Below are 22,200 nucleotides of genomic sequence, written 5' to 3'. Positions count from 1 at the left end.
CCCGAACTCTTGGTCATCAAGCTGACAGCTGTGTTTCAGATCTGTCTGCATCAACGCAGTACACGTTGCTGTACAATGGCCAGCGATACAACTCGGTCACTGCCGAGTATGTCTGACTTGTTGGGTATCGAAGGGAAGAACATAAATGCTCGAATTTGAGCCTTGCTTTTGCTGGGGTGTTACAGTGTTTGGGCGAGGAGGGGTTGGCCATTACAGCATGCTTCTGGGCGGTGATTTATCGCGCCCGGGTTGATTGCATGCTGCTCAGGGCAGCATGGCACTATTGAGTGTTTCTTTTCGGCAAGATATACACAACAAAAACATGTAATCGTTGCATGACTTGAGGTCCCTACCACATAAGCCATGCCTTAACTCACTCACCTAACCGCCGAAGGCACGTTGCAGGTTTTGGTCACTGTAAACAGAACATATAACAGCAACCGCAGGCTTCCATGTACTCTACACATTGCATGCTACCATGCAAAATCGGTGAGAAGATCTCTGCTAAGCAGCTGGAAGAGAGGAGCATGTTGATCCTAAGGCCATCGCGTGTACCCCCTACCGAGCAACCGCGTTTCACTTTCTGTCCTTTTGAGCATCTTTGAGCGCGGCGTTACCTCTACTATTGGGACTTATACACCCGGCCTCTGGTAATACCCAATCATCCCAAGACATCTTTGTCATACTATGACATGCAACGCTTCAAGACAGGACTCGACTCCCTCACACATACGGAGTACACCACTGCCAAACCCAACACCAAAATCAGCACCCGTTTACCCTGTGCCAAACACTAGCCAAACAACCCGTCACTATTAACTCATGACGATGCTCAACCCCTAGCAACCCGGCGCCTCTTGGGGGCGGCCGTCTCGGTTTCCGTCCCCGTGCCCGTCTGTTCCTCGCCATCCTCGCCCTCGTCCTTAACACTCTCGGTCCCGCGGCCGCCCTGGACGACGCTCGCCTGGCGGGTGCTCGTGCCCATGGGAAGGCCTCCTGCTGACGCTCCACCACCGGGCGGTGCGCCGCGCTGAATCTCGGCCGAGCGCAGCTCGCTAAGCAGCTTCTCGACCTCGACAAACATGGCGCGGGCGTCCTTGACGACTCCAAACTCGTCTACCTTGTATCCCAGCGCATTGTCCTGGTGGGCGGCGCCGTCGGGGCCGTCCGGGTCGCTGTTGACGTCGCGCAAAAATGCGGGGCCTGGGCCGTGGTGCGGGTCCGGGTTGTACATAATGGCGTTGGCAAACATGTGGGCTAGTTCGCGGTCGAGCTGGCTGCTGTTGATGATGCTCTTTGGCGGGACGAGGTCCTCGGTGCGGGGCAGCCAGACGCCGCTGGTGCCGGGGTCACCCTCGGGCAGGGCGACGGCAGCCTGAGCAGCAGCCCTGTTCCCGTGGTTGATTGCGGCGCGGATCGTCTTGAGATCTTGCGGCTGTTTGACCACCTTATGGTACCCCGGCGCATCCTTCTCGCGGATGGGCGCGGCAAACATGCTCCCCGATCGGTGATGGATGATCTGCTCCATTGCGGAGCCGCTAACCTTGTTGAAGGAGCGGGTCCAGAGAACGACTTTGGGCGCCTCAGCTGACACCGGCACTTCAGAGAGCGCCTCCCGCGTCTGGCTGGCTCGCGGGGTGTGCGAGGGTGTAGGCGTCAGGTCATGTCGCTTCCGCTTCGTCGGCCGTGGGAGCGGGAGTCGCTCTGCAACGCTCTCATCGGCAGTAGTCTCGCCGGTTTCGGTCGACGGCCGCGGTGTGGTCACTTCGTCCTTGACTCTTGGCGGCTCTAGTCCAACTGCTGCTTGGGATACCTCGTTCGGCCGCGCGCTTGGTGCTCGAGCCGGAGACATCCCAACATTAGCATCTTGGGTTGCCTTCACGTTAGGTGCTCGGTCAGATTTATGCTTCGGGCTGGGCATTTCGGTTGGCTGCTCCGGAACCTGCACCAATTCCTTTGCCCCTTGGCTTGTTCGCGGGGCCAAAACTGGGCTGGTGGGTTCGAAGGCGGGACTTGGAAAATCGTCGTAACCGAGCCGCAGCTCGAATGCGTGCTTGGGAGTAGATGGTGTAGAACTTGATTTCCACGTTGTACCACTTCCCTTTGCCAACTTCAGGGGAAGACCCATGGCAGGCGTTTGAGGAGCTGACGGAACAGGGCTGAATCGTGCTGGCATGGTAGGTGTTGCGGCCATGGGTAGTCTGGGATGGATGCGCTCCACGGCAACAACCCGGGGCGGTTGATAGGGAGAATTGTAGACCCGAGTCGCATCCGGGGGAGCCGGGACGGATGGGTGTGCGGCATTCGGCACAGTCTGCTGGCTGTAGGTTGGTGGTGCTTGCAAATCTGCTGGCTGTGGGCGGTGATGGGAGGGGGGCGCAAGGTTCTGACTGAGCCCGACCGCAACGGCACCTGAAGGGGCGGGAGGCACAACTGGACTCCGCCCTGGGGTAGGGTATGCCGGAGTCGACTGGGCGGCGTGAGTCTGAGAAGTTTGCGCCAGGGTAGAAACAGGATATCCTGGGTATGGAGGTGGGTGATAGGGAGGCTGCGTTTGAGCCGCACCGCTTGGTACTTGGTTCGGAAGCAATGGATGCTGCCTGGCTGGTACCGACGCGCTGCCCGATTCTGACGAGGGCCGGACAGATGGAGACCTGAGGGCAGGGGCAAACTGAGGAGCCGCTTGCTGAGGCAACGCTCTGTTGGGCTGTGCCTGCAACGGAAGTGGGCTAGGATGAGGTGGTGGTTGCTGTTGGGAGGGCCGTTGCGACGGCATAATATGGGGAAAGGGCGGGAGAATATTAGAAGATTGGTGCTGTACGTTGATATTGGACGTCGGTCGTGGAGTAGGCACGTTGGGCTGGTACGGTGGCTCCCACTTTAGTTGTCCCTGAGCGGCGGGTTGAGGGCTAGCGGGAGGCAGCACAGGGGATAGTCTAGTCGCAATGCTCTCCGGCCGCTGGAGACCTTCAGCAGTTGCAGACAACGCGGAAGCCTGAGGCTGAAAAGAAGGTGCCCCCTGCGGCGCTTTGAGAACTTGCGGTGCACCATTCGCCGGTATTGGTGATTCCGAGGGCTTCGCGACTGGGGCCCTGGACACATCCTGCTGACCGAGCTGCGGAGAGCGTGCGACTTGTGGATAGGTCAAGGCAGAGACTCGGGGAACCGGCGATGCCTTCTCTGAGGGGCCCTGCTGTGCGGGGGGAGGCCCGTTCCTGGCATCCTGCCGTGATGGCGGGTGCGGCAGCAACGGCTGTAACTGTCGCAGCGATTGTGGTGTCGATTGCGGCACCGGTAACTGCGTCAGCGGCTTGGGAGAGGCCTTTGGAGAGGAGCCAACACCATTGACCAAGCCTAGATCGTGCTTGGGCCCCACATCTTGGGGACCGTTCGGGCTTCCCGGTCTCAATTCGCCATCGATCGCTTCTCGTCCACCCGCACTCTCCAACTCGTGTATCTCGGCGAACAGCCGGTCCAATTGCCGCTCATACTGCTGGATCTCGTCGAAGGCGTGGCGCACGTAGGCATCGTGCGACTTGCGATGCGCTGACTCGATTTTCTCGACGTGCTGGCGCGCGTCCCTTAGGGTCGGCGGTGGGGAGTGCTGTAACTTGCGCTTTTTCGAGGCCGGAGACAGCGCGCCATCAGGCAGCGGGCAACTTTCGGTCTCGGTCTTGAGCTCCTCCCACAAAAGTTGCAGGAAGAGCTCCTGCAGGGCCTCGGCACTCAGTCTTCGGGCATCGTATCTCGAATCATGCCTGACGAGCTTATTGTTCTGAAGCGCTTCCGAAATGCTCGCAAAAGCGGCGGTCTCGAGGCCGTACTGGGCAATGCCACGGAACAACAACAGAGTCTCGAGCGGTGTGTATGGCGTCGGCGTAGTATTCATGCCCCAGGCTCCACCCCGCGGGAGGCCGAGGGGACCGTCGCGCCTTTGAAGAAGATGAAGCGGAGCCACGATCTGAACGTTCCGTCAGCGCCTCGCCAGGTCTGAGCGACACCGCACCACGCGCGCCAGAAAACGCGATGAACACGTACAGGCAGCCTGAGCCCGATGCTCCTGCCAATTCGAGATGGAGTATTATCGCAGTATTATCGCCCGTACGGGTGGGATGGAGTGGTGATGGAGGTGCCAACGTTATCTCGATCGCTTGCTTCGCAGTGTCGAGGATTACCGTTTATTTCCCTGTGCCAGTCACACAAGTTGGCAGGTTGATAACGTCAACTCTCGTCCTCGATGGTCTTTTTGGAGATGCTGGTGAATTCTCGTGTGCCTTTTGGATGAAGACTGGTCGGTCAAGAAAGTTGCAATGTTGTCTTGGCAAGCGATGATTTTGGGCTGCATGAATTTAGGTGTAACTTTAGAGGAAAATTCAGTACAAGCACACGAACATTTCGTATTGAGCTATGTAATAAAATTGTATTGCATGTACAGTACAATACAAGTACCTGGTGGTTATGGCATATTCTCGCCGATCTCGAAAATTACCTAGGTAGGGCTCAAGAGTTGGGTCATGCCTGTGGGAGGTCAGATCCTGCGTCTATTAAGCCATTGAAAGCTGCTTTGTATCTCATGCACCATTCATGGAGGAGCCTGCTTAGGTAGTGCTGTTTTTGAGGTTTTGTTGCGGTGACATTTGCTAGCGAGGAGAACTTTGAATAAACACTTTGCCTAAGAATGCCGTCAACTAGGCCAATTTGGGCAATTTTGGGAGCACGCCGAATCTGGAGATTTGGATCAGCTCAGGGATCCCACCACAAGCATCAAATGGAATGTAAAACACTTCGATCTCACTGTACGGTACCGGTGATTCCCAAGTGCAGACTTAGAGTCGGTGGGACAAAATCAGCAGGACCGACAAAGACGCATTCCCCAGAATGGTCCCGTGGATGCAATCTTGAATTCCACATGTGAACAGTAAAAAGATTACGGAGTACTCCGTTGACAGCCTACGAGTATCGTCCTTTGCTGAAGTTCTCTTATTAACTCTACTCCGTAGATATGGTCACATTGCTTCGACTTGTGCCGTCTTTGGTTGATGTCCGGATCAGACCGAGAGATGCTGTGGCCACGACCTAACAACCCCTGACCCTCGAGGACACCATCCCGAATAGGCTGCAGAAACATCGAAGCTGTCACTGCTTGTCAGGAGGCGCCCGGTGCGTGTAGCACAGTGACGCTAACAGGCTGCCGCTTGCCGGCTAGCTGGGACCCTTTTAATTAGCCAGCATAATAACGTTATTTCGTCCAAGTTGATTCGGGATAGTTTAAAGTTATCCATCCCATCCTAGCCCTCCTAGCCCACTCCCACTCCCACCTTTAGTTTTGTGACATCTCCCCCTCAACCCTCACTCCGTCGTCCAGCCTCGTCCGTCTTGCAACGCGCCGTTCTCGAACATATTCCCGAGCATTTGAGCGTTTCGTCAAAAGGGCCAATTCAAAATGTCGGACCAGGAGATTGATCAAGATTGGAAGCCGAATGGCCGCCGCCCGCAATCGTGGGAACCCACCCCCTTTTCAAGCTTACTCGTGCACATGTTGTATAAGGAGGCATAAGACATAGCCACTGACATGCTCCGCGACAATTCTAGTACGATCGCGCAAATGTTTTCACAGGAACTGATGGACATTTTCCGCATCGATAACAGCGTCGCCGACCTGGACGAGCAGGTGGATAAGCGGTCAGTCTTCGCCCTCTACAAAGCCTCAATATGCACACGTACGAAACGCACAGCCCAGAGGAGACACGTTGTCGACGACGATTCCCTACACTTTGATCGCGAATTGTGAATCCAACCAGCCTAGTACAAGTTTGCTGATGCGGCCCGTCGCCCCTGCAGGAAACAGCAGATTAATTCCCAGACGTCCGAGCTCGAGGCTCTCGAGGCGCGCATCCGCGAGATGGAAGAACGGCTGAAGAAGCAGGCAGCGGCCGTCCAGCCGAACAACAGCAACGCGGCCCCGCCCCCGCCGCCCGAAAAGGACCACCCGGCACAGCAGCAGCACAAGTACGGCGGTAGCCGGCCAGGCACAGCCAGGCAGAGCCAACAGGCAGTCCCAGGAGCACTCCCGCCCACGCCCGTGGGAAGCGAAGGTGAATATGAGCTCCCAGTTGACCGTTCCCCCCGGATCGTCTCCCGGCCGCCTGCTTCGCGTCGGCAAGCGCAAGCATACCCGCGTGCATCTGGAAACACCAGCAGCGTTTCTTCCCCCTCCCCCTCCTGCAGCACGTCCGCTCTGCGGGTGAAGAGCGCGTCTGCACGGGCAGGCGATTCGGACTCTGTCACATCAATGTCCGAGAGTTCAACGATTGCTGACTATGTCATTGTCCGCACGCCAGACGGCGACGGCGAGCATTGATGCCTAGGTCCCTGATCTTGCCAACCGCCGGACCTTACCGTGAGAGGGGGGTAGGCTAGGCGTCCCGGCCCGCCCCCTCCCAATCCCCCTGGCCGCCTCCAATTCTGCTCAGAAAACCCCGGCTTGCTCAGAAGTGGAGAGCAAAGACACTGGCCAATTTTACGGCGGAAATGACTACGACACGAACTTTTCTATACCCACACACTTTAGACTTTTTTTAATTACTTGCATCGCAGCTGCCATCCGTTCTCACGATGTGCCCCTACCTCATACGCGCCGACTCTCTGCACGGATCGACCATCCGGGGTGAAGCCAATGCAGGAGGCGGTGGACTTTTCCCGGCTCGATGCTACCCCGTCGTAGCCAATCAGCGGAGCCCATCGGTCATGCCCTGCAGCAGTCATCGTCATCTTTCGCTCACGGCACAACCCATCCTACCCGGCGCGCTCATTCTTTGATTTCACATTTTTATCGATCTCTCCAGCCATTGTTTTCATTTCGGGTGGGAATCTAATTGCATGGCGTTTAACCCGTTTCTCTCTGATGAGGGGGATTATGATGTTCGGAGGAAGGGGTGGCCGCATGCGGATGGATGACGGGAGTCAGGCCTGTCAACTGTCATCTTCAAAGGGAAGAAGGGATAATGACCTGTATCTACATGTACATAGACGCACACCATGCCAGTGCGGCTTGAGGTGCCTGGAAATTGCCAATCCGTGTTGGATATACTACACATAAGTTCAACGCTGCAATTTGAATCCCAGATGCTCAACGCTATTATGCCGTCTAGGTGAGATGGCGACCCCTTAAAACCCTGCAACCTGCGAGTGGACGGAGCATCAAACAACTAAAGGGCGTCTAGACTCATTGTGCCCCTATTCTTATTCCCTGCCCTCCTTATCCCCCTAAGTGTCCCCTTAAAACAAATAAGGTACTGTTCGTTGCCGCAACCAAAGTCATGGAAAGTCATGTGCGAAATGCCTCCGATCCATGCCTATACGCAAAGCCGTGTTGCTGTGTTATCGTTTCGAACACGGTGCACATACACATGTCGGACAGTATGTACATATGTACGGAGGATGGGGCCAAAGGTATTTGGCAGCTTCCTGCTGCAGTGGTGCCAAGCCTGCCAACGTGTGAGAAGCCAGAGGAAGAGAGACGCACTGTATTTTCCATGGGGATAGCGTTCCCTCGAAGATCCCACTTAAGTGGGTGTTGAAGTGGGCACTGATGTGGCCCGGTAATTCGACCTGTTAGTGGGCTTGACAATAGATTACAGTGGTCAATGTAGGTGGCCGGGGTGGCTTGGCGAAACTGTGCGAACCCCACTGTGTTAAGAGCTTGGCAGTCTTGGCAAGAGGAATCTGCCAAATCCTTTTGGCCCCATCCTCCGTATGTACATCTATATCTGCCCAATTTAGCCTGCGCCGTTACCCGGTTTCCTTCCCACTGGCTCGGGCTCCTCAGCTCCTGTCATAGCGGTACCAAATGTACCGACATATCAAGCTTTCCCGGTGCGTTAATTGATCATGTGGATACTTCACTGCTGCAAAGCACTGGGCTGTTCTTATGCCACCTTGCATTACACATGCTCAGAGATTCCACTCAGCCCAGGTTACCATAGCACCAATTCTCAGATAGTAGAAATGACAGGCAGGCTTGTGTTCTAGTTACTGGTTACTGTTGCTCAAACCCGTCGTAGCGTGGATACGGCTACAACCAAGGCATTCTCGACACCGGGAAAGCAATGAGGAGTAAAGCGAAGAAAAAGGTAAACCCTTTTCTTGATAGCATGTATCTTTTATTTTCTGGAAAAGGCAAACCATCTACAACCAGACCGTTCCACCCGAGAACTCCAACCGGTGCTTTACTCCAGGCCCAGCAACGAGGGGGAAACAAACCCAAAATGCATACGCCCCTCTATAGCTCGTCATGCTTATGCTCCTCGCCCTGCCCCTGCTGCTTCTCCTCCCCCTTACTCTCCTCCTGTTGCTGCTTCTGCCCTTCATCAGCCTTCTTGGCCTCCTCAGCCTCCTTTATAAACTCCTTCAACATGGCATCAATCTCCTCCTGGCTTGGCATCTTCCCGTCCTCGCCGGGCTGCAACTTGATCGTCTGCGCCGGCTTGGCGGGCTTGGTAGACGTCGACGACTTCCCGCCCTTGGCCTTGGCCTTTTCTTTAGCCTTGTCCTTGCCCGACCCAGCCTTCCTCTTTTCAAAGTTGCGCACCCCCTTCATAGCGAGTTCCATGCCCGCCTTGTCCAGCTGGTCGCGCTTCTCAGTGAGGTCTTTGACGAGCAGCACAGGGTCGTCCGTAGCCGACAGCTTCTCTTGTGCCGCGTTCTTCTCCTCGAGCCAGGTCGAGATGGACTCGTAGAGGGACTCGCTTTCTTTGAGGTCGTCAACGGTATAAAGCGGCGGGACGGGACCGCTCCTCTTTTCAAGCTCTTCCATCACGTCGGAGGCAGTCATGGTTGAGGCGGCGGTGTCCTCGTCCTCGAGGCCCTCAAAGTCTCCTGAGGAGGATGACGGGGCGGCTGTAGTAGTGGAGGTGGACGAGGAGGGTGGGGCAGTCTGAGAGGATTGATATGCCTCGTACTCGGCAATCTGTTTCTTGACGTCGGCGATGAACGTCTTGGTGCTGTTGAGTGCCTCCTGCAGATTTTTGAGGAGCTCGGGCCGCTTGGATGCTTCGTCAATTCTCTTCTGAACGGGATCGACGATATTTTGCAGCTCCTTGAGCCGGTTCTTGAGCTCATCCTTGGTTGCATCCGCACCTTCTCCATACAACCAGTCGCTCGTTTCGCTGTTCTTCTTCTCCAATTTTGCCCGTTCCTCCGCGGTGGAGGCACCGATGAAACTCTCGTTCTCAATGAGGTCGCGGACCTTGTACGTGAAGCCCTCAAGCTGGTTCAGTGCCTCTTCCCGCTGTCTCCGCAAACGGTCGGATATCTCAAATGCTTTGAGACGGTCCTTAACAAAGGTAATATCTGCTTTGGGAAGCTGAGGAATGCCGGACTTCTCCAAGGTGAATTTGATTGGAATGACAACAAGTTCCTTTTTTTTGCCGTCAGACTTGGCCTGACCGGATTCGGATGCGGAGGCCGTGGAGGATGTAGAGCTGGAGGACGAGTCCGAAGAGGTAGTAGTCGAGCTCTCAACTGTCGTTGTGGAAGATGACGATTCTGCCTCCTCGGATTTTTCTGACTCCCCAGTGAGAGGCTGTTGTTCCTTCTTTCCGAACCCAAGGAAATTCTTGACTCCGTCGACAAAACCCTCCTTTTCTGGCGCCTCGGCTTCGCACTCAACAGTGACCTTGGTCACATCCACCTCACCATTCTCAGTTGCAAGGCGGACGCCAACCTTGAGGCGGATATCTGCCTTGTCACACTTGTGCTTCTCAACAAGCTGTGTTACAGAGGCGGTCAGATTCTTGGTTGAGAAAACCTTAGTCTCGACCTCGACCGACCCAGAGTCGGAAGCGGACGCGGGAATAAGCTGGAAGAAATTGACCGAAAAGTCCTCACGGTTCGAGAACGTAACCTCTTTAGCCGGGGCGCCGAGATGCGATGTCGCGGTCCAGAGGCGCTGCTGCTTGGGCTTGCCGTCGTCAGTCTTCCATTTCATGCCGGCCGGGTACGCAGCAGCTTCGGACACCCGGATCTCCTTGACACGGAAACTGGGGCTGAGTTCGGCTGCCCGGAAGCCTGCACCAAAGACGGCGGCCTCGTCTGAATTGACGTTGGTTCGGATCTTATCGGGGTTGCCGAGGATCTTCTCAAGCTCCTTCTGGACGAAGGGAGTGCGCGAGGCACCACCATGGAGGATCACCGAATCGAGCTCCTTGATATCAAGGCCAGCGGAGGAGAGAGCGCTCTGAATGGTGTCGCCGACCCTCTTGGCGTGACCCGCAGCCATCTCCTCGAATTCGGCGCGTGTGATCTTGTACCTGAAATCCACATCGTCGTAAAGCTCCTCAAAGCTGGCCTGGGTGTTCTGGTTGGCGCTAAGAACATGCCTCACCCGCTCCGCTTCCTTTGTCAGCTTCGTGATGGCGCGCCCGTGGGCCTTGACCTTCTCAGCCGCCACTGAAGCCTTCTGGGCCTTTGGCGAGTCCACGAATTTGGCAACCATGTCGTCCACAATGAGGTAGTTGAGCGCGTCGCCACCAAGGGTGCGGTCCCAGCCGCTGCCAAGAACCTGGACCTCCTGGACGGTCTTGTTGAATTTGCCCACGTCTTTGACAGTCCGGCTCTGGAACTTGAGCACCGTGGCCTTGGTCGAGCCAGCGCCCATATCGAAAATCATGTGATGTTCCGGCTTTCCTCCCTCGTTGACGTTTGGGAACTGCCTGCTGGTCGCATAGTGCAGCCCCACCGCAAGGCCGTCGCTCATCAAGCCAAGGACTTTGAATCCGGCAAGCTCAGCCGCCAATTCCGTCGCGCGCTTCTCCTCAATAGTGTAGAACGGCGGGACGGTGATGACGGCGGAACGGACGGGGCTTCCTGGACCGGCAAGTGCCTCAGCATTGCTCCGGATGCTCTGGAGTTGCATGGCCAACAGTTCCTCCACCATCCAAGCTTCCTCCTCTGGAGTGAAGGCGCCAGCGCTCTTGAACGCGGCAGTATTCCGCAGCTTGTGAGCCACCAACTGCAGAGCAGGGTGACGGTTCGCATATTCCTTAACCTCGGCGTTGTCAACGGGCAGGCCCAGGAGGGCTTTGAGGTTCGGGTAGACGTCGCCGGGGAAGCGCGGGGCGAGGGCCACGGCGTCGGAACCGTACGCCCGCTCGGGATAGGAGCCTTTCTTGGGACCATTGGGTGGCGGCTTGAAGGTGACGGCCGAGATCTCTTTCCTCCTGGAGTCTTTTGTCGGAACGATCTCGAGAGGGATACCTGGCTTCACCAGTGCCGCCTTGATGTATTCTGTTCCCAAGTCGATGCCTAGCACAGCTGCTACAGCGGAGACATGGGTCGACAAGAAGAATATCGCACCAAGTAGTAGTAGCAACGGCGGTAATCTTGGTCGGCCCATGGTGGCCATGGTGGGCGAGAGGGATGTTGTGTGCGGTGCGTAGTCGGTAGGTGGTGGAAGTGTTTACAGAGGGGACAAGAGCGTACAGTTGTACCAAGTCACCCCGCGAGTAGTAGGACCGGCCACAAGAAAGAAACACCTATCCCAGGAGGTGAAGAGATGGAAAGGACAAAGTCTGTTCAGAACAATCGCCAGCCATCCACAGAAGTGCAGAACAAAATCTGGCCTCAACTGCTTCCAGATTTGGCTGTTAGTCTTGCCGTTGTGCGGCGGGTGCACCTTTTTGAAACGGGCCTCTTTTTATGGCAAGCTGTTCACTGCAAAGAGGACAGCTTGGTGCGAACGAATGGCGCTTGACATACCCCTGTCAATTGATGTAAGTGCCAAGCATGGGCAGGCCAACCAATCATAATCTTGCATCATGGGTTGAGCAACGACTAGAGCAAGCGTTGCTCCACAGTTTCGAAGCCGTTCTTTTTGCCTGCTCCGATCCAGCTCGAACATGACAGCGAAATAGGAGTGGTAGGGCAGGTGAGATCCAGGGTGCCCAAAGGTTACACTAAAGAATAGATACGTGCGATCGGACAGAAGTGGGAACAAACTCTGTCAAATCTCAGGATGACATTGCCATTTTTTTGAACTAGACCACTGCCCCTGATTGACGCTGTTGACATTGCCCCTGCACCAAGCAAACCTTCCCTACCTCCTCCCCTCACCCGCAGCCTCCCTCTGCAGCCTAGCCAGCGCCTCCTCATACGCCTTCACCCTTTCCTCATCAAACTCCGCCGCACACAAAGCGATCCTCTCCACCTTCCCCTCCCTAATGATACTCGTCACAGCGCCCTTCCCCTCGCCGGCAAAGTCCCGCCAGAACCTCCGCGCCTCGGCATGCTCGAGCAGCGTCCAGGCGCAGCCCCGCCGCCCGGCGCGGGCCGTCCGCCCGACACGATGCACGTACGACGTCTCGCTGATGGGCAGGTCATAGTTGATGACGTGCTCCAGGTTGACAAGGTCGATGCCGCGCGAGACCAGGTCTGACGCGACGAGGATGCGCAGCTTGCCCTGCGCAAAGGCGCGCAGGGTGCGCGTGCGGCGCGACGTCTTGGTCGAGGATGTCAGGGTGCCGATCAGCGGAGCGAGCTCTGGCGCGAGGAGGGCGAGCAGGCGGGAGAGGCGGAGGGCGGCTTCGTTGGATTTGGTGAAGATCAGGACTGTTGTTGAGAGTCGCGATTGTGTCGGGGCTGGCGGTGTTGTCCGCATCTCGTTCGAGTCTGAGACTGAAGGCGATGAGGATGAGGATGAGGATGAGGATGAGGATGAAGAACCAGAGTCCGATTCCGACTCCGACTCCGACTCTGATGAAGAAGACTCTGATTCACTGGCTTCGGATTCCGGAGAGGAGTCCTCTATTCCAGTTTCATCCTGGTTGATAGCACGAAGGTACTTGCTGTTGAGCAGATCAACCAGGTACAGCGGCTTGAGACTAGGCTCTCTGACTTTGATGGCATACTCCTTGAGAAGTCCTGGTAGGCTCTGCTCACCGGCCTTTGTCCCCTCGAGGACAACCAGTTTCGGTCTGGATAACCTAAGGCCGTTCAACAGGCTCAGGTCCCGGGTCATAGTCGCACTGAGAATGACCTTACGGACTCCAGATTTGTTTGACCCCGGGAAATCGCGGGCGCCGGGCTTCGCAACGCTCAGCTTGTTCATCACCGTGTCTAGCCATTGTTGGAAGTCTTGGGCCAGCAGCTTGTCAGCCTCGTCAACGACGAGCCAGCGCACATAGTCAAGTGTAAATCCGGGAGTCTTGCTGATGTGCTCTACAAGCCGGCCGGGAGTGCAGATCAGGATATCAATCTTGGAGGTGTAGGTAATGATATGATACGGAAGAGGTTGGGAGCCGCCAGATTGCAAGTCATCCTCATCGTCCTCCGAATCGTCAAGGCTCACAATCCTGTTCTGTTTTCGCAGAAAACTACTGTAGCCGTCGGGGTCGTAACGCTGTTCCTCGCTCAGAATGGCAGATTGCTCTTCCTTGAACACCCTGTTGCCCATGGCCGTACCAATTTTGACCTTCTTACCCCTATTGACTGCAAAGGCCGCGGCGCATGCCTCACATGCGAGCTGCACCTGCTGGACGAGATCTCTTGTTGGCAAAACGATTAGAGCTCTTAGCCTGGTGATGCGCCCCTTGCTGATGTCATGCACCATCGGGAGTACATATGACAGCGTCTTTCCGGACCCTGTGGGAGCGGCGACAACTACATCGCCTTGCCTGTCCGGAGAGGGTAACAAAAGGGGAAGTACAGCGGTTTGCACAGCAAACGCATCCTGGAACCCTCTGGACTCCAGGATCTTGGCTGATTCCGGAGCGATCCCTAACTCGGTGAATGCCTTTCGTATGCCGGAGGTGACACGTATCGGTGATGCCAGCCAGGGAGGCAATGTCTCGTAGGTCAACTTGGACTCATCAACGACAATCGGCTCTGGTTGAGGAAGTGGCTCGAGTCCGTGTTCCACCTGAGGTTCAGCCGCCTCCTCGACCTCGTCCGTCTTGTCTTCCCCGTTGACACCATTGGGAGCTTTTGCCTGCAGCGCTCTCTCAACCTTTTCGAAAACTGACTTGTGCTTCTTCCGAATACTGTCCACCTCATCCTGTTCGGGGTTGGTCTCTGAATTTGCACCTTTTAATTTCTTTTTCTTTTTCTCCCGCTTCGGTTTCGGTCTATCCTCAACAGCATCCGACGAGTTCGCTGCAGCGGGCACAGCGACGCTAGCCGGCGCAGATTGTTCTGCACTCGGCCGTGGATTGCTTTCCCCTACATCTGCCTTTTGCGTAGAGTCCCGCTGAGGTGAAGCAATTTGTTCTGTCTCGTCTCTTTTTCGCTTCTTTGACTTTGGCTCCTGGTTCTTGCTCTTTTTAGACTTTGATCTCAGGGCCTGTTTTGTTTCTAGTGTTTCTGTCGACTCATCATCTTGTGATGTTTTGTTTTTGCTATTGCTGTTGTCGGTTGGAGGGAAGTCGGTATCGTCAAAGACGATTCGTTGCGGTTGCGAAGGTTTCGCCAAGCTGTGGTCTTGTGCTTGGCCCGGAACATAGCGGGCATATGGCGCGGAGGATGAAGCCGTGGCTGCCGGCTTGTTGAGAGGAGGTATGTACCGATTGTACATTATCGAGACTCTGGCCTGCAAAATTCCTTCACTGCCTCTTGTTGGTATCTTTGCGCGGCCGTCGAACATTTCAGAGCGAAGGAACAAGAATGGGAAAAATTGGCGGAGTAGGACGGCAGAAGCTTCTTGCATGACAGGGGTTTGCTGCTAAGGTGGGGCACTCTCGGGAGCCATCCTTCAACGGGCTACGGGCCCCTGACCCCCTGTAGTTCCCCGCTGCAGAATGCAGATCCAAGATTCCGGATCCAACACCTTTCATAAATCTCCTCCATCCGATTCAACCATGGAGTTGGACACAACACCCACGCATCCTTGATCCGGCCATCCACAAAGGGAAAATGCGTCCCTTGGATGAACGCGACGGAAATGGCGCCGCCGACGTACAACATCGCTATGGTTAGCGACTTTTTCTTCCCGCAGCCAGGAGGAGTTGAGAGCCACATCTACCAGTTGTCGACCAAGCTCAGAGACAGGGGCCACAAGGTCATCATTATAACCCATGCCTACGAGGGCCGCACCGGCGTGCGCTATCTCACCAACGGACTGAAAGTCTACCATGTTCCCTTCCTAGTCATTTACCGGTCCGCCAGCTTTCCGACGGTCTTCTCATTCTTCCCAATATTTCGAAATATTGTCTTGCGCGAGCGCATCGACATTGTACATGGCCACGCCAGCTTGAGCAGCTTGTGCCACGAGGCAATCCTTCATGCCCGGACCATGGGATTGCGGACCGTCTACACAGACCATTCACTATTTGGATTCGCCGACGCCGCCAGCATCTTTGCCAACAAGCTCCTCAAGTTCAGCCTCAGCGATGTGGACCATGTCATTTGCGTAAGCCACACATGGTAAGTGTTCAAAGCTCGTCCTGCTAGTTGAGATGAACCTTGGCCTAACGGTGGTTTTAGCAAAGAAAACACGGTTCTAAGGGCATCCCTTGACCCACTCATGGTCTCGGTAATCCCCAATGCCGTGGTTGCAGAGAATTTCAAGCCCCTGTCTCACCCGACACCACCCGGAGGGGGGAGCTCCTTTGGCCAAGCGTCCCCGCCAGCCCGGCCATTGGGGCCCCATGATGTGATCACCATTGTCGTCATCTCCCGGCTCTTTTACAACAAAGGCACAGACCTCCTGACAGCCGCCATCCCGCGCATCCTGGAGAATCACCCAAACACGCGCTTCATCATCGCCGGCTCCGGGCCCAAGGCCATCGATCTCGAACAGATGATCGAGCAGAACGTGCTGCAGGACCGCGTCGAGATGCTGGGGCCGATCCGCCATGAGGAGGTGCGCGATGTCATGGTACGCGGGCACATCTACCTGCACCCGAGCCTGACGGAGGCCTTTGGCACCGTGATCGTCGAGGCCGCCAGCTGCGGCCTGTACGTTGTGTGCACGCAGGTGGGCGGCATCCCCGAGGTGCTGCCGTCGCACATGACCGTGTTTGCCAAGCCCGAGGAGGACGACCTGGTCGCGGCAACCGGCAAGGCCATTGCCGCACTGCGCGCCAACAAGGTCCGCACAGAGCTCTTTCATGAGCAGGTCAAGAGCATGTACTCGTGGACAAACGTGGCTATGCGCACTGAGAGAGTCTACAATGGCATCTCCGGGGCTATCAGCGAGGCCGAATTTTATGGATATGACGCTGCCAATGGGGCGAGCAGCTGGAGCGCGACGAGGGGACGGTCCGGAGTGCAAAGCTTCGCACTTATCGATCGGCTTAAGCGTTACTACGGTTGTGGCATCTGGGCTGGCAAGCTGTTCTGTTTGTGCGTGATTGTCGACTACCTTCTTTTTTTGCTTCTCGAGCTACTGTTCCCGAGGGATAAAATCGATATCTGTCCGGAGTGGCCGCGTAAAAAGCCCGCCGAGTCCAAGGAAAGCAGGAAAGATGTGCGGTGAGGCGTTTGGTTGTTGGAACAGAGATGCGCTGGCGCTAGCCGCGTGTGAACAGAGTCAGGCACCATTGGCCTGCGAATAAGCTAGATACCCAGGAGGCTATGGTTATAGATGTGCTACTAAACGATTTTCGGACATCATACCCAGAACTCTCCTTGGAATTCTCCATGTTGGAGAAGGCGCCGGCCAGGAGTCGCCATGGTATGCAAACGATCCTGCGACTGCAGAAGGGCATAACGAGTTTCATACCTAGTTGTCATATCATGTATGAGCATTCTAGACGATGAGGGGGGTATTGGCCGTCCGTCGTCTTCCTAGGGGATAACAGCTATTCCACCACCACACTCACTTCGCCCAACCCGGAACACTGCCAAGTAAACAAACCCCTTAAACCACACCTATCTCACTTCGGCAACCAACCATCCATCACCATGAAACCTCACTCGAAGTCGCATAGATACTCCTCCACAACATATCCCACTAAGATCTGCTCATTTCAGTCCGCCACTCAACAGCACACTCTGTCCTGTTAGATAACCGGTCTGGCAAAACATTAACACCACATTGGCCACCTCGCGCGGCGTGCCCAGTCTCCCGACGGGAATTCTCCGCACATCGCCCGGCGTGTCCTCGACAATCTTTTCATCGGGAATCATGCCGGTCTCCCCAATCATGGCCGGGGCGACATCGTTTACCGTTATACCGTCTTTGGCGTGCTTGAATGCCAGATTCTTCATCAGACCGTGCAAGCCAGCTTTACTAGCGGCATAGTGGCATCCGTTTATGCCACCGCCGTGAGCGGCGATCGACGACACGAATATGATGCGACCCCACCCCTGAGAGGCCATGTACGGGATGCTCAGTTTGGACAGGATGAAAGCAGGGCGCAGATTGACCTTGAGGGTGTAGTCGAACTCGTCGATGGAAATGTCAGCAATGTCTGGGATGCGCTTGCCATAGCCAGCGTTGGAGACGAGGATGTCTGGGCCGTCTTTTCCATGCAGCTCCTTGATGCTGGCGAACAGTCGCTGTATGTCATCAGCGGATGCGACATCGACCTTGTGGGTTGAGATGACCGGGTTGGAAGCCTCTGGATGATGGTTGTTGCGGAGCGCCCACAACTCTTCCTCCAGAGCCAGGATCTTGTCTTCGCTGCTGGAGTAGGTCAGGGCGAGGTTCACGTTCTGCAGCCATAGTGCTCTCGCACAAGCCGCGCCGATGCTGCATCAACTCGAGACGGCGTGTCAGTACTGTTGTAATACTTGGGTTGTCAAAAGTGCAGGCTTCACTGATAAGCAGTTACCCTCCTGAAGCGCCGGTAATCAGAGCAAGTTTGCCTTGGATGGAGTTATCGGCAGCGGGCATTCTGTTGTCCTGGTATGAAGTGTGGAAGGTTGTACGGATAAGACACAGGATGAATTCTTAACAACCTATCGGCTGATCGTGACTGCTGTCCGATATAAATGAGACGAACACTGGAGACGCCCGAGAACCCTCTCGCTTCAATCATCTACCGTAAGGTCGGGTATGATGTTGAATAACATGCCGGGTACAAGACCCCGCCTATGCTCGCGTACTAAATTATTCTGCAACCCCGCTATTGTTTTCTCTTTGGCCACGCCGTGTCCATCTACAATCCCGCCGGTACCCCTGACAATGCCTGACCGGCCGAGACAACGGAGCCGTTCCGATATGTTTCTAAGCCGTGACTTGTGAATGTGAGGCCCTGTGGCGAGTAGTAGGTATTCCATCCCATTACACCCCCCACCAATGACTAATTTGCTGCTTTGCATCTTCAAAGTCGGCGCCTTTCTCAACATTACGGACATTCATATAATCAAGAGTTTTCACGCCTGCTGCCTGCTCGCTTCCTTCAGGCTCGATGTTAAGAGTCCGGCATAGCTCCGGATTTTGATACCATCATCAACAAACCGGCCAGAACTCACCGAATACTGGTTTGAGTCACATCTCACCTATCACTCAAAAAAGACCGTACCTTATCAAACCGGCCACCAGCAGAACAGTATAAGGCCAAATTTTGGCCAGATAGGAACACGAAAATGGGCACACCTTTCATTTCCCTCCTCGAGCCGACCCCCTTCCCATGGGACCGCACGCTCCCAGCAGAGGCCCAACCCAACCCGTCCGCCATTCCGCGCACCTTCCTCGACGCCATGTCCGTTCGCCAGCGCGTTTTTGTCCAGGAGCAGCAGATCCCGCAGGAAAACGAATTCGACTCGGACGACCTGCGCTCCTGCCACTGGGTCATCTACGCCTCGGTCAACGAGACGCTGGCCGCGGCGGTGACCGACCCTTCCACGGGCGCCGTCCTGCAGCCGCGGCGGAGCTCCACCACATCCCTGCCGATCGGCACCCTCCGGCTGGTCCCCTTCCCGCACCCGCCCCACCCGGTCGTCGGGGGCGACTACGTCGACAACCAACTCGTCAACCCCAAACCGGATCCAGATGATGAGAAGGAGAAGCAGCAACAGCAGCAGAAGCAGGAACACCAACGAAAGCCCTCCTTCACCCCGGACCGGTCCACAACCTACCACGACGGCACCGAGCCCTACGTCAAGCTGGGCCGGCTGGCCGTGCGGCCCGAGTTCCGGGGGCGGGGCATCGCCCGGCAGCTGGTGAGGAGCGCCATCGCGTGGATGCGGCAAAACCCGAGCTACTTTGACCCAAGCCCGGCGGAGCAGGGGTTTGAGCAGCTGGGCATGGAACAGGGCGGGACGGTGCCCAAATGGGCGGGGCTGATTTGCGTGCACGCACAGGAGGAGGCCGTCAAGGTGTGGGAGAGGTGCGGTTTCAAGGTGGACGAGGGCATGGGCCGCTGGACCGAGGAGGGGATTCCGCATGTGGGTATGTTCTTGAGGGTAACGTTGGGATCGGACGGGGATGGGGCGATGAGGTGATGCTGGTAGTGAAACTGATGGAGAGGTTCAAACGGTATAGAATACAGTGGAGGTATAGGGACAATATGTATGATGTGATACCATCCGTCTCAACCATAATTCGGTTGCATTACCCATTCCCTATTCCCAAGGGAATATGAAAGCAAACCACACGTCGTGATGCACACACATTGCCGGCCCAAAGAGTCGTTGCTTGTCAGAAATTCACGATTTGCTCCCTGTTTGGCGAGAGCCCTATTTGTGCCTGTTTGACAAGAATGCCATGCATCCCCCAGACCGTAACGCGCAAAAGCAGCCCTGCAAAAACAAGCCGTAAAATCCGTTCCGCCCCAGCCCAAATGCCTTCCGTCCAAGTTCCCCTTTACCGGTTGCTCTTGGCCACACGCTCCAACTCGTCCTTCTTCTTGATAGCATACGAGTTGCTGCTGCCCTTGGCAGCGTTGATCAGCTCCTCGGCAAGGCACTCGGCGATCGACTTGACGTTGCGGAACGACGCCTCGCGCGCACCCGTTGTGAGAAGGGCAATAGCCTGGTTAACGCGGCGGAGGGGGGACACATCGACGGCCTGTCTCCGGACAGTGCCGGCAGAGCCGATACGGGTGCTGTCTTCGCGGGGACCGCAGTTGACAATGGCATCAACGGCAATCTGGATGGGGTTCTGGTCGGTCATGAGGTGGATCTGGCACATGTCAGCCCAACGAACCTAGACATTGAAATCGAAACCCCCTCACAATTTCGAAGGCATGCGCAACAATGCGAACGGCCATCAACTTCTTGCCGTTGTTGCGGCCGTGCATCATCAGAGAGTTGGTCAGACGCTCGATAATCGGGCAGTTGGCCTTGCGGAACCGCTTGACGGCATAGCGACCAGCGGAGTGAGGGATGTAGACGGGAGACCGGATTTGAATGTAGTCTCTGTGCAGTGAAGCCCGTTAGCCTCCCCCAATTCCCTCTGAACCATCTTGCCCAACCGAATATTGCCAGCAATGTCGACCGAGTGGTCGCGAAGAGGTGAGTGTTGTCTTACGTCAACGAGATATCCCGGATCTCAACATCCTCGTAGCTCCAGCGGTCTGCAATTGACTGAATCAGCACCGTATCCCCAAGACCGCTATTACCATGGCGCTGCGATGCATCGATTTCGGTTCGAACTGCAGAGTGTGCGGGTCTGACGTACTGAAGAGCTTGACGCTTCCAACCTCGGCAAGGACCTCCTTAGGGAGGACCTCGTAGCTGCCGGAGGACACTTCGACTTCGCCTTCAGACATTGTGAGCGTTGGGCGACTGACGTGCGAAACTTCGAGGTGGTGGTGGAATTAGGATTTGGCGCGGGTACAAGAAGGCGTTGATGTTTGCGGTCGTGAATTTTTTGGTGGCCCCGCAGGGAGGTGGTCTGGGCAGAAAATCAGCCACTCACAGCGCCGCATTTTGTTAGGGCTCGGTTGACCTAAGCTACGGGTAGCCTGGCGCCTGTGCCAGAAAAATCTCCCCGCCTTGTTCAGCTCGACCGTCGACTCAACCTCTATCAACCCACCAGAACAGACATCAAAATGGCTCCCGCAGCGTCTGGTGCTAAGAAGCAGAAGAAGAAGTGGTCCAAGGGAAAGGGTAAGCGGTGTCCTGCGCCAATGGATTCTTGACGCATTCCAACTGCGGGCGACATATTTTCGATTCAACAACGGCTAACTCGTGCTTCTTCAATCAGTCAAGGACAAGGCCCAACACGCCGTCATCCTTGACAAGACCACTTCCGACAAGCTCTATAAGGATGTCCAGTCCTACCGCCTCGTGACGGTTGCCACCCTCGTCGACAGACTCAAGATCAACGGCTCCCTCGCCCGGAAGTGCCTGAAGGACTTGGAGGAGAAGGGACAGATCAAGCAGGTGGTGGGACACAGCAAGATGAAGATCTACAGTATGTCCATGCCTCGGCTACGGGAAGTATGAGATGTTGACAGGACACAGCTCGTGCCGTTGGCGCTGCCGAGTAAACGACCCTCACAAATCATTCGACGGACCTGGCAGGGTGGATTGCGACTTTGTTGACGACGGTTCCTTGGGGTTACGGTTTTTCGGGCATGGCTACGTCTCTGGGAAAATGGGAATCATTGTGCGGCTCGGTGTAGCATAGGGATCGGAAGTGCTCCAGATCCTTAGACTGGAAATGCATCAAGATACGAACAACGCGGTGCCGCCCCGCCAGGGCCGGAGGATGATCAACAGTCGACCATGCCTATCCGATGCCGTGAGAGTCTTTGATGGAGGCGGGCAGTTCCCCTGAAAGGGTAGAGAGACAGGCGCCTTGACTTGCTAACAGAACGGATACCCATCAAAAGCCTAAATGCTTCTCAGAGGCTCAACTTTCAAGAGACATTGCATTATATGTGCTTCAAGAATCAAGACCAGGACAGGCAGCTGCATAGCGTTGCCTCGAGCTTGGTGTAGCCGCAATGCACCGTGTTCAATGTTGATAGTCCTGGAGATATTGCGTTCTCCAAAGTCTCGAGGCATGTCCTTCACTGTAACTTCCACCGGCCCCTGATACCGAAGATGCTCAACTCTTCAACGCATGGCAAACAAACGCAAAGATGGTTTCTTGAAACTGCCGCTTGCAGACAAAGAACCTCCGGGTAGAGAAGCCTCCTCGTATCGAAGTATCCAAGGCTTCCGAAGATTTTTCTGAACTGATACTCCACCTGATTTGGATTTGCTATTGGCTATGAACTCATGATCAAAACGCCCTCGGCCTTGACTGTTCGGCTTTGGTGGTTATCGGAGACTGGAGGATTCGTCCCAACCGGTCGGGAACCTTGTGTA

The 22,200-nt window shown here is 55.7% G+C and overlaps 10 protein-coding genes across 10 annotated transcripts in view; 5 read left to right on the top strand and 5 right to left on the bottom strand.

Annotated features, from left to right (window-relative positions):
• N656DRAFT_780893 (actin-like ATPase domain-containing protein) overlaps positions 1–569 on the top strand; it is a 2,803-nt gene extending 2,234 nt beyond the window's left edge. Inside the window, exon 7 of the mRNA XM_064815470.1 lies at positions 40–569. Within this exon, the coding sequence (XP_064668676.1) occupies positions 40–116 (77 nt within the window). The 3' untranslated portion in view covers positions 117–569. The remainder of the gene's footprint in view (positions 1–39) is intronic.
• Positions 570–832: 263 nt separating this feature from the next.
• On the bottom strand, positions 833–3,961 carry N656DRAFT_756015 (uncharacterized protein; the record flags this gene model as incomplete). Its single annotated transcript, XM_064813113.1, has 2 exons — positions 1,712–3,961; positions 833–1,669 (listed from the first exon to the last, which is right to left on the bottom strand). The coding sequence occupies exons 1-2, from the start codon at positions 3,887–3,889 to the stop codon at positions 833–835; spliced, it is 3,015 nt and encodes a 1,004-aa protein (XP_064668675.1). The 5' UTR covers positions 3,890–3,961.
• A 1,302-nt stretch (positions 3,962–5,263) lies between these two features.
• N656DRAFT_169511 (uncharacterized protein) lies at positions 5,264–6,496 on the top strand. The gene is made up of 4 exons (XM_064808739.1): positions 5,264–5,499; positions 5,593–5,682; positions 5,842–6,095; positions 6,369–6,496. Exons 1-4 carry the CDS (start codon positions 5,444–5,446, stop codon positions 6,374–6,376), a joined length of 408 nt encoding a protein of 135 aa, XP_064668674.1. The 5' UTR covers positions 5,264–5,443; the 3' UTR covers positions 6,377–6,496.
• Positions 6,497–8,151: 1,655 nt separating this feature from the next.
• N656DRAFT_780890 (actin-like ATPase domain-containing protein) lies at positions 8,152–11,706 on the bottom strand. The gene has a single exon (XM_064815469.1). It carries the CDS (start codon positions 11,402–11,404, stop codon positions 8,282–8,284), a length of 3,123 nt encoding a protein of 1,040 aa, XP_064668673.1. The 5' UTR covers positions 11,405–11,706; the 3' UTR covers positions 8,152–8,281.
• A 196-nt stretch (positions 11,707–11,902) lies between these two features.
• Positions 11,903–14,637, bottom strand: N656DRAFT_780889 (P-loop containing nucleoside triphosphate hydrolase protein; the record flags this gene model as incomplete). Its single annotated transcript, XM_064815468.1, has 1 exon — positions 11,903–14,637. A coding segment is annotated over one exon (2,543 nt), but the record flags the coding sequence as incomplete, so codon positions are not given.
• Positions 14,638–14,932: 295 nt separating this feature from the next.
• Positions 14,933–16,468, top strand: N656DRAFT_712651 (glycosyltransferase family 4 protein; the record flags this gene model as incomplete). Its single annotated transcript, XM_064811833.1, has 2 exons — positions 14,933–15,414; positions 15,475–16,468. The coding sequence occupies 2 exons, from the start codon at positions 14,933–14,935 to the stop codon at positions 16,466–16,468; spliced, it is 1,476 nt and encodes a 491-aa protein (XP_064668671.1).
• A 101-nt stretch (positions 16,469–16,569) lies between these two features.
• N656DRAFT_830242 (NAD(P)-binding protein) lies at positions 16,570–18,073 on the bottom strand. The gene is made up of 2 exons (XM_064818598.1): positions 17,769–18,073; positions 16,570–17,686 (listed from the first exon to the last, which is right to left on the bottom strand). The coding sequence occupies exons 1-2, from the start codon at positions 17,828–17,830 to the stop codon at positions 16,957–16,959; spliced, it is 792 nt and encodes a 263-aa protein (XP_064668670.1). The 5' UTR covers positions 17,831–18,073; the 3' UTR covers positions 16,570–16,956.
• A 452-nt stretch (positions 18,074–18,525) lies between these two features.
• On the top strand, positions 18,526–19,383 carry N656DRAFT_712340 (uncharacterized protein; the record flags this gene model as incomplete). The annotated part of the gene is made up of 1 exon (XM_064811799.1): positions 18,526–19,383. One exon carries the CDS (start codon positions 18,526–18,528, stop codon positions 19,381–19,383), a length of 858 nt encoding a protein of 285 aa, XP_064668669.1.
• N656DRAFT_780885 (40S ribosomal protein S5) lies at positions 19,357–20,657 on the bottom strand. The gene is made up of 4 exons (XM_064815467.1): positions 20,561–20,657; positions 20,411–20,456; positions 20,115–20,298; positions 19,357–20,062 (listed from the first exon to the last, which is right to left on the bottom strand). Exons 1-4 carry the CDS (start codon positions 20,649–20,651, stop codon positions 19,745–19,747), a joined length of 639 nt encoding a protein of 212 aa, XP_064668668.1. The 5' UTR covers positions 20,652–20,657; the 3' UTR covers positions 19,357–19,744.
• Positions 20,658–21,075: 418 nt separating this feature from the next.
• N656DRAFT_712583 (ribosomal protein S25) lies at positions 21,076–21,330 on the top strand (the record flags this gene model as incomplete). The annotated part of the gene is made up of 1 exon (XM_064811828.1): positions 21,076–21,330. A coding segment is annotated over one exon (255 nt), but the record flags the coding sequence as incomplete, so codon positions are not given.
• Positions 21,331–22,200: the final 870 nt, after the last annotated feature.

The sequence above is a fragment of the Canariomyces notabilis genome, assembly GCF_033297395.1.
Source record: "Canariomyces notabilis strain CBS 508.74 unplaced genomic scaffold N656scaffold_16, whole genome shotgun sequence".
Taxonomy (NCBI): domain Eukaryota; kingdom Fungi; phylum Ascomycota; class Sordariomycetes; order Sordariales; family Chaetomiaceae; genus Canariomyces; species Canariomyces notabilis.
Note: the sequence above shows the minus strand (reverse complement) of the source record. Positions and strands in the feature narration are given on the sequence as shown.

What these genes read in the sequence shown, in the direction of transcription:
- N656DRAFT_169511 (XM_064808739.1), top strand. Translation starts at nt 5,444, where the DNA reads ATGTCGGACCAGGAGATTGATCAAGATTGGAAGCCGAATGGCCGCCGC. An exon ending in AATGGCCGCCGCCCGCAATC is followed by an intron (nt 5,500 to 5,592) that starts GTGGGAACCCAC and finishes CGACAATTCTAG; the next exon opens with TACGATCGCGCAAATGTTTT. An exon ending in GACGAGCAGGTGGATAAGCG is followed by an intron (nt 5,683 to 5,841) that starts GTCAGTCTTCGC and finishes TCGCCCCTGCAG; the next exon opens with GAAACAGCAGATTAATTCCC.
- N656DRAFT_830242 (XM_064818598.1), bottom strand. Translation starts at nt 17,830, where the DNA reads ATGCCCGCTGCCGATAACTCCATCCAAGGCAAACTTGCTCTGATTACC. An exon ending in ATTACCGGCGCTTCAGGAGG is followed by an intron (nt 17,687 to 17,768) that starts GTAACTGCTTAT and finishes GAGTTGATGCAG; the next exon opens with CATCGGCGCGGCTTGTGCGA.
- N656DRAFT_780890 (XM_064815469.1), bottom strand. Translation starts at nt 11,404, where the DNA reads ATGGCCACCATGGGCCGACCAAGATTACCGCCGTTGCTACTACTACTT.
- N656DRAFT_780885 (XM_064815467.1), bottom strand. Translation starts at nt 20,651, where the DNA reads ATGTCTGAAGGCGAAGTCGAAGTGTCCTCCGGCAGCTACGAGGTCCTC. An exon ending in TGGAAGCGTCAAGCTCTTCA is followed by an intron (nt 20,457 to 20,560) that starts GTACGTCAGACC and finishes AGTCAATTGCAG; the next exon opens with ACCGCTGGAGCTACGAGGAT. An exon ending in TTGCGCATGCCTTCGAAATT is followed by an intron (nt 20,063 to 20,114) that starts GTGAGGGGGTTT and finishes GACATGTGCCAG; the next exon opens with ATCCACCTCATGACCGACCA.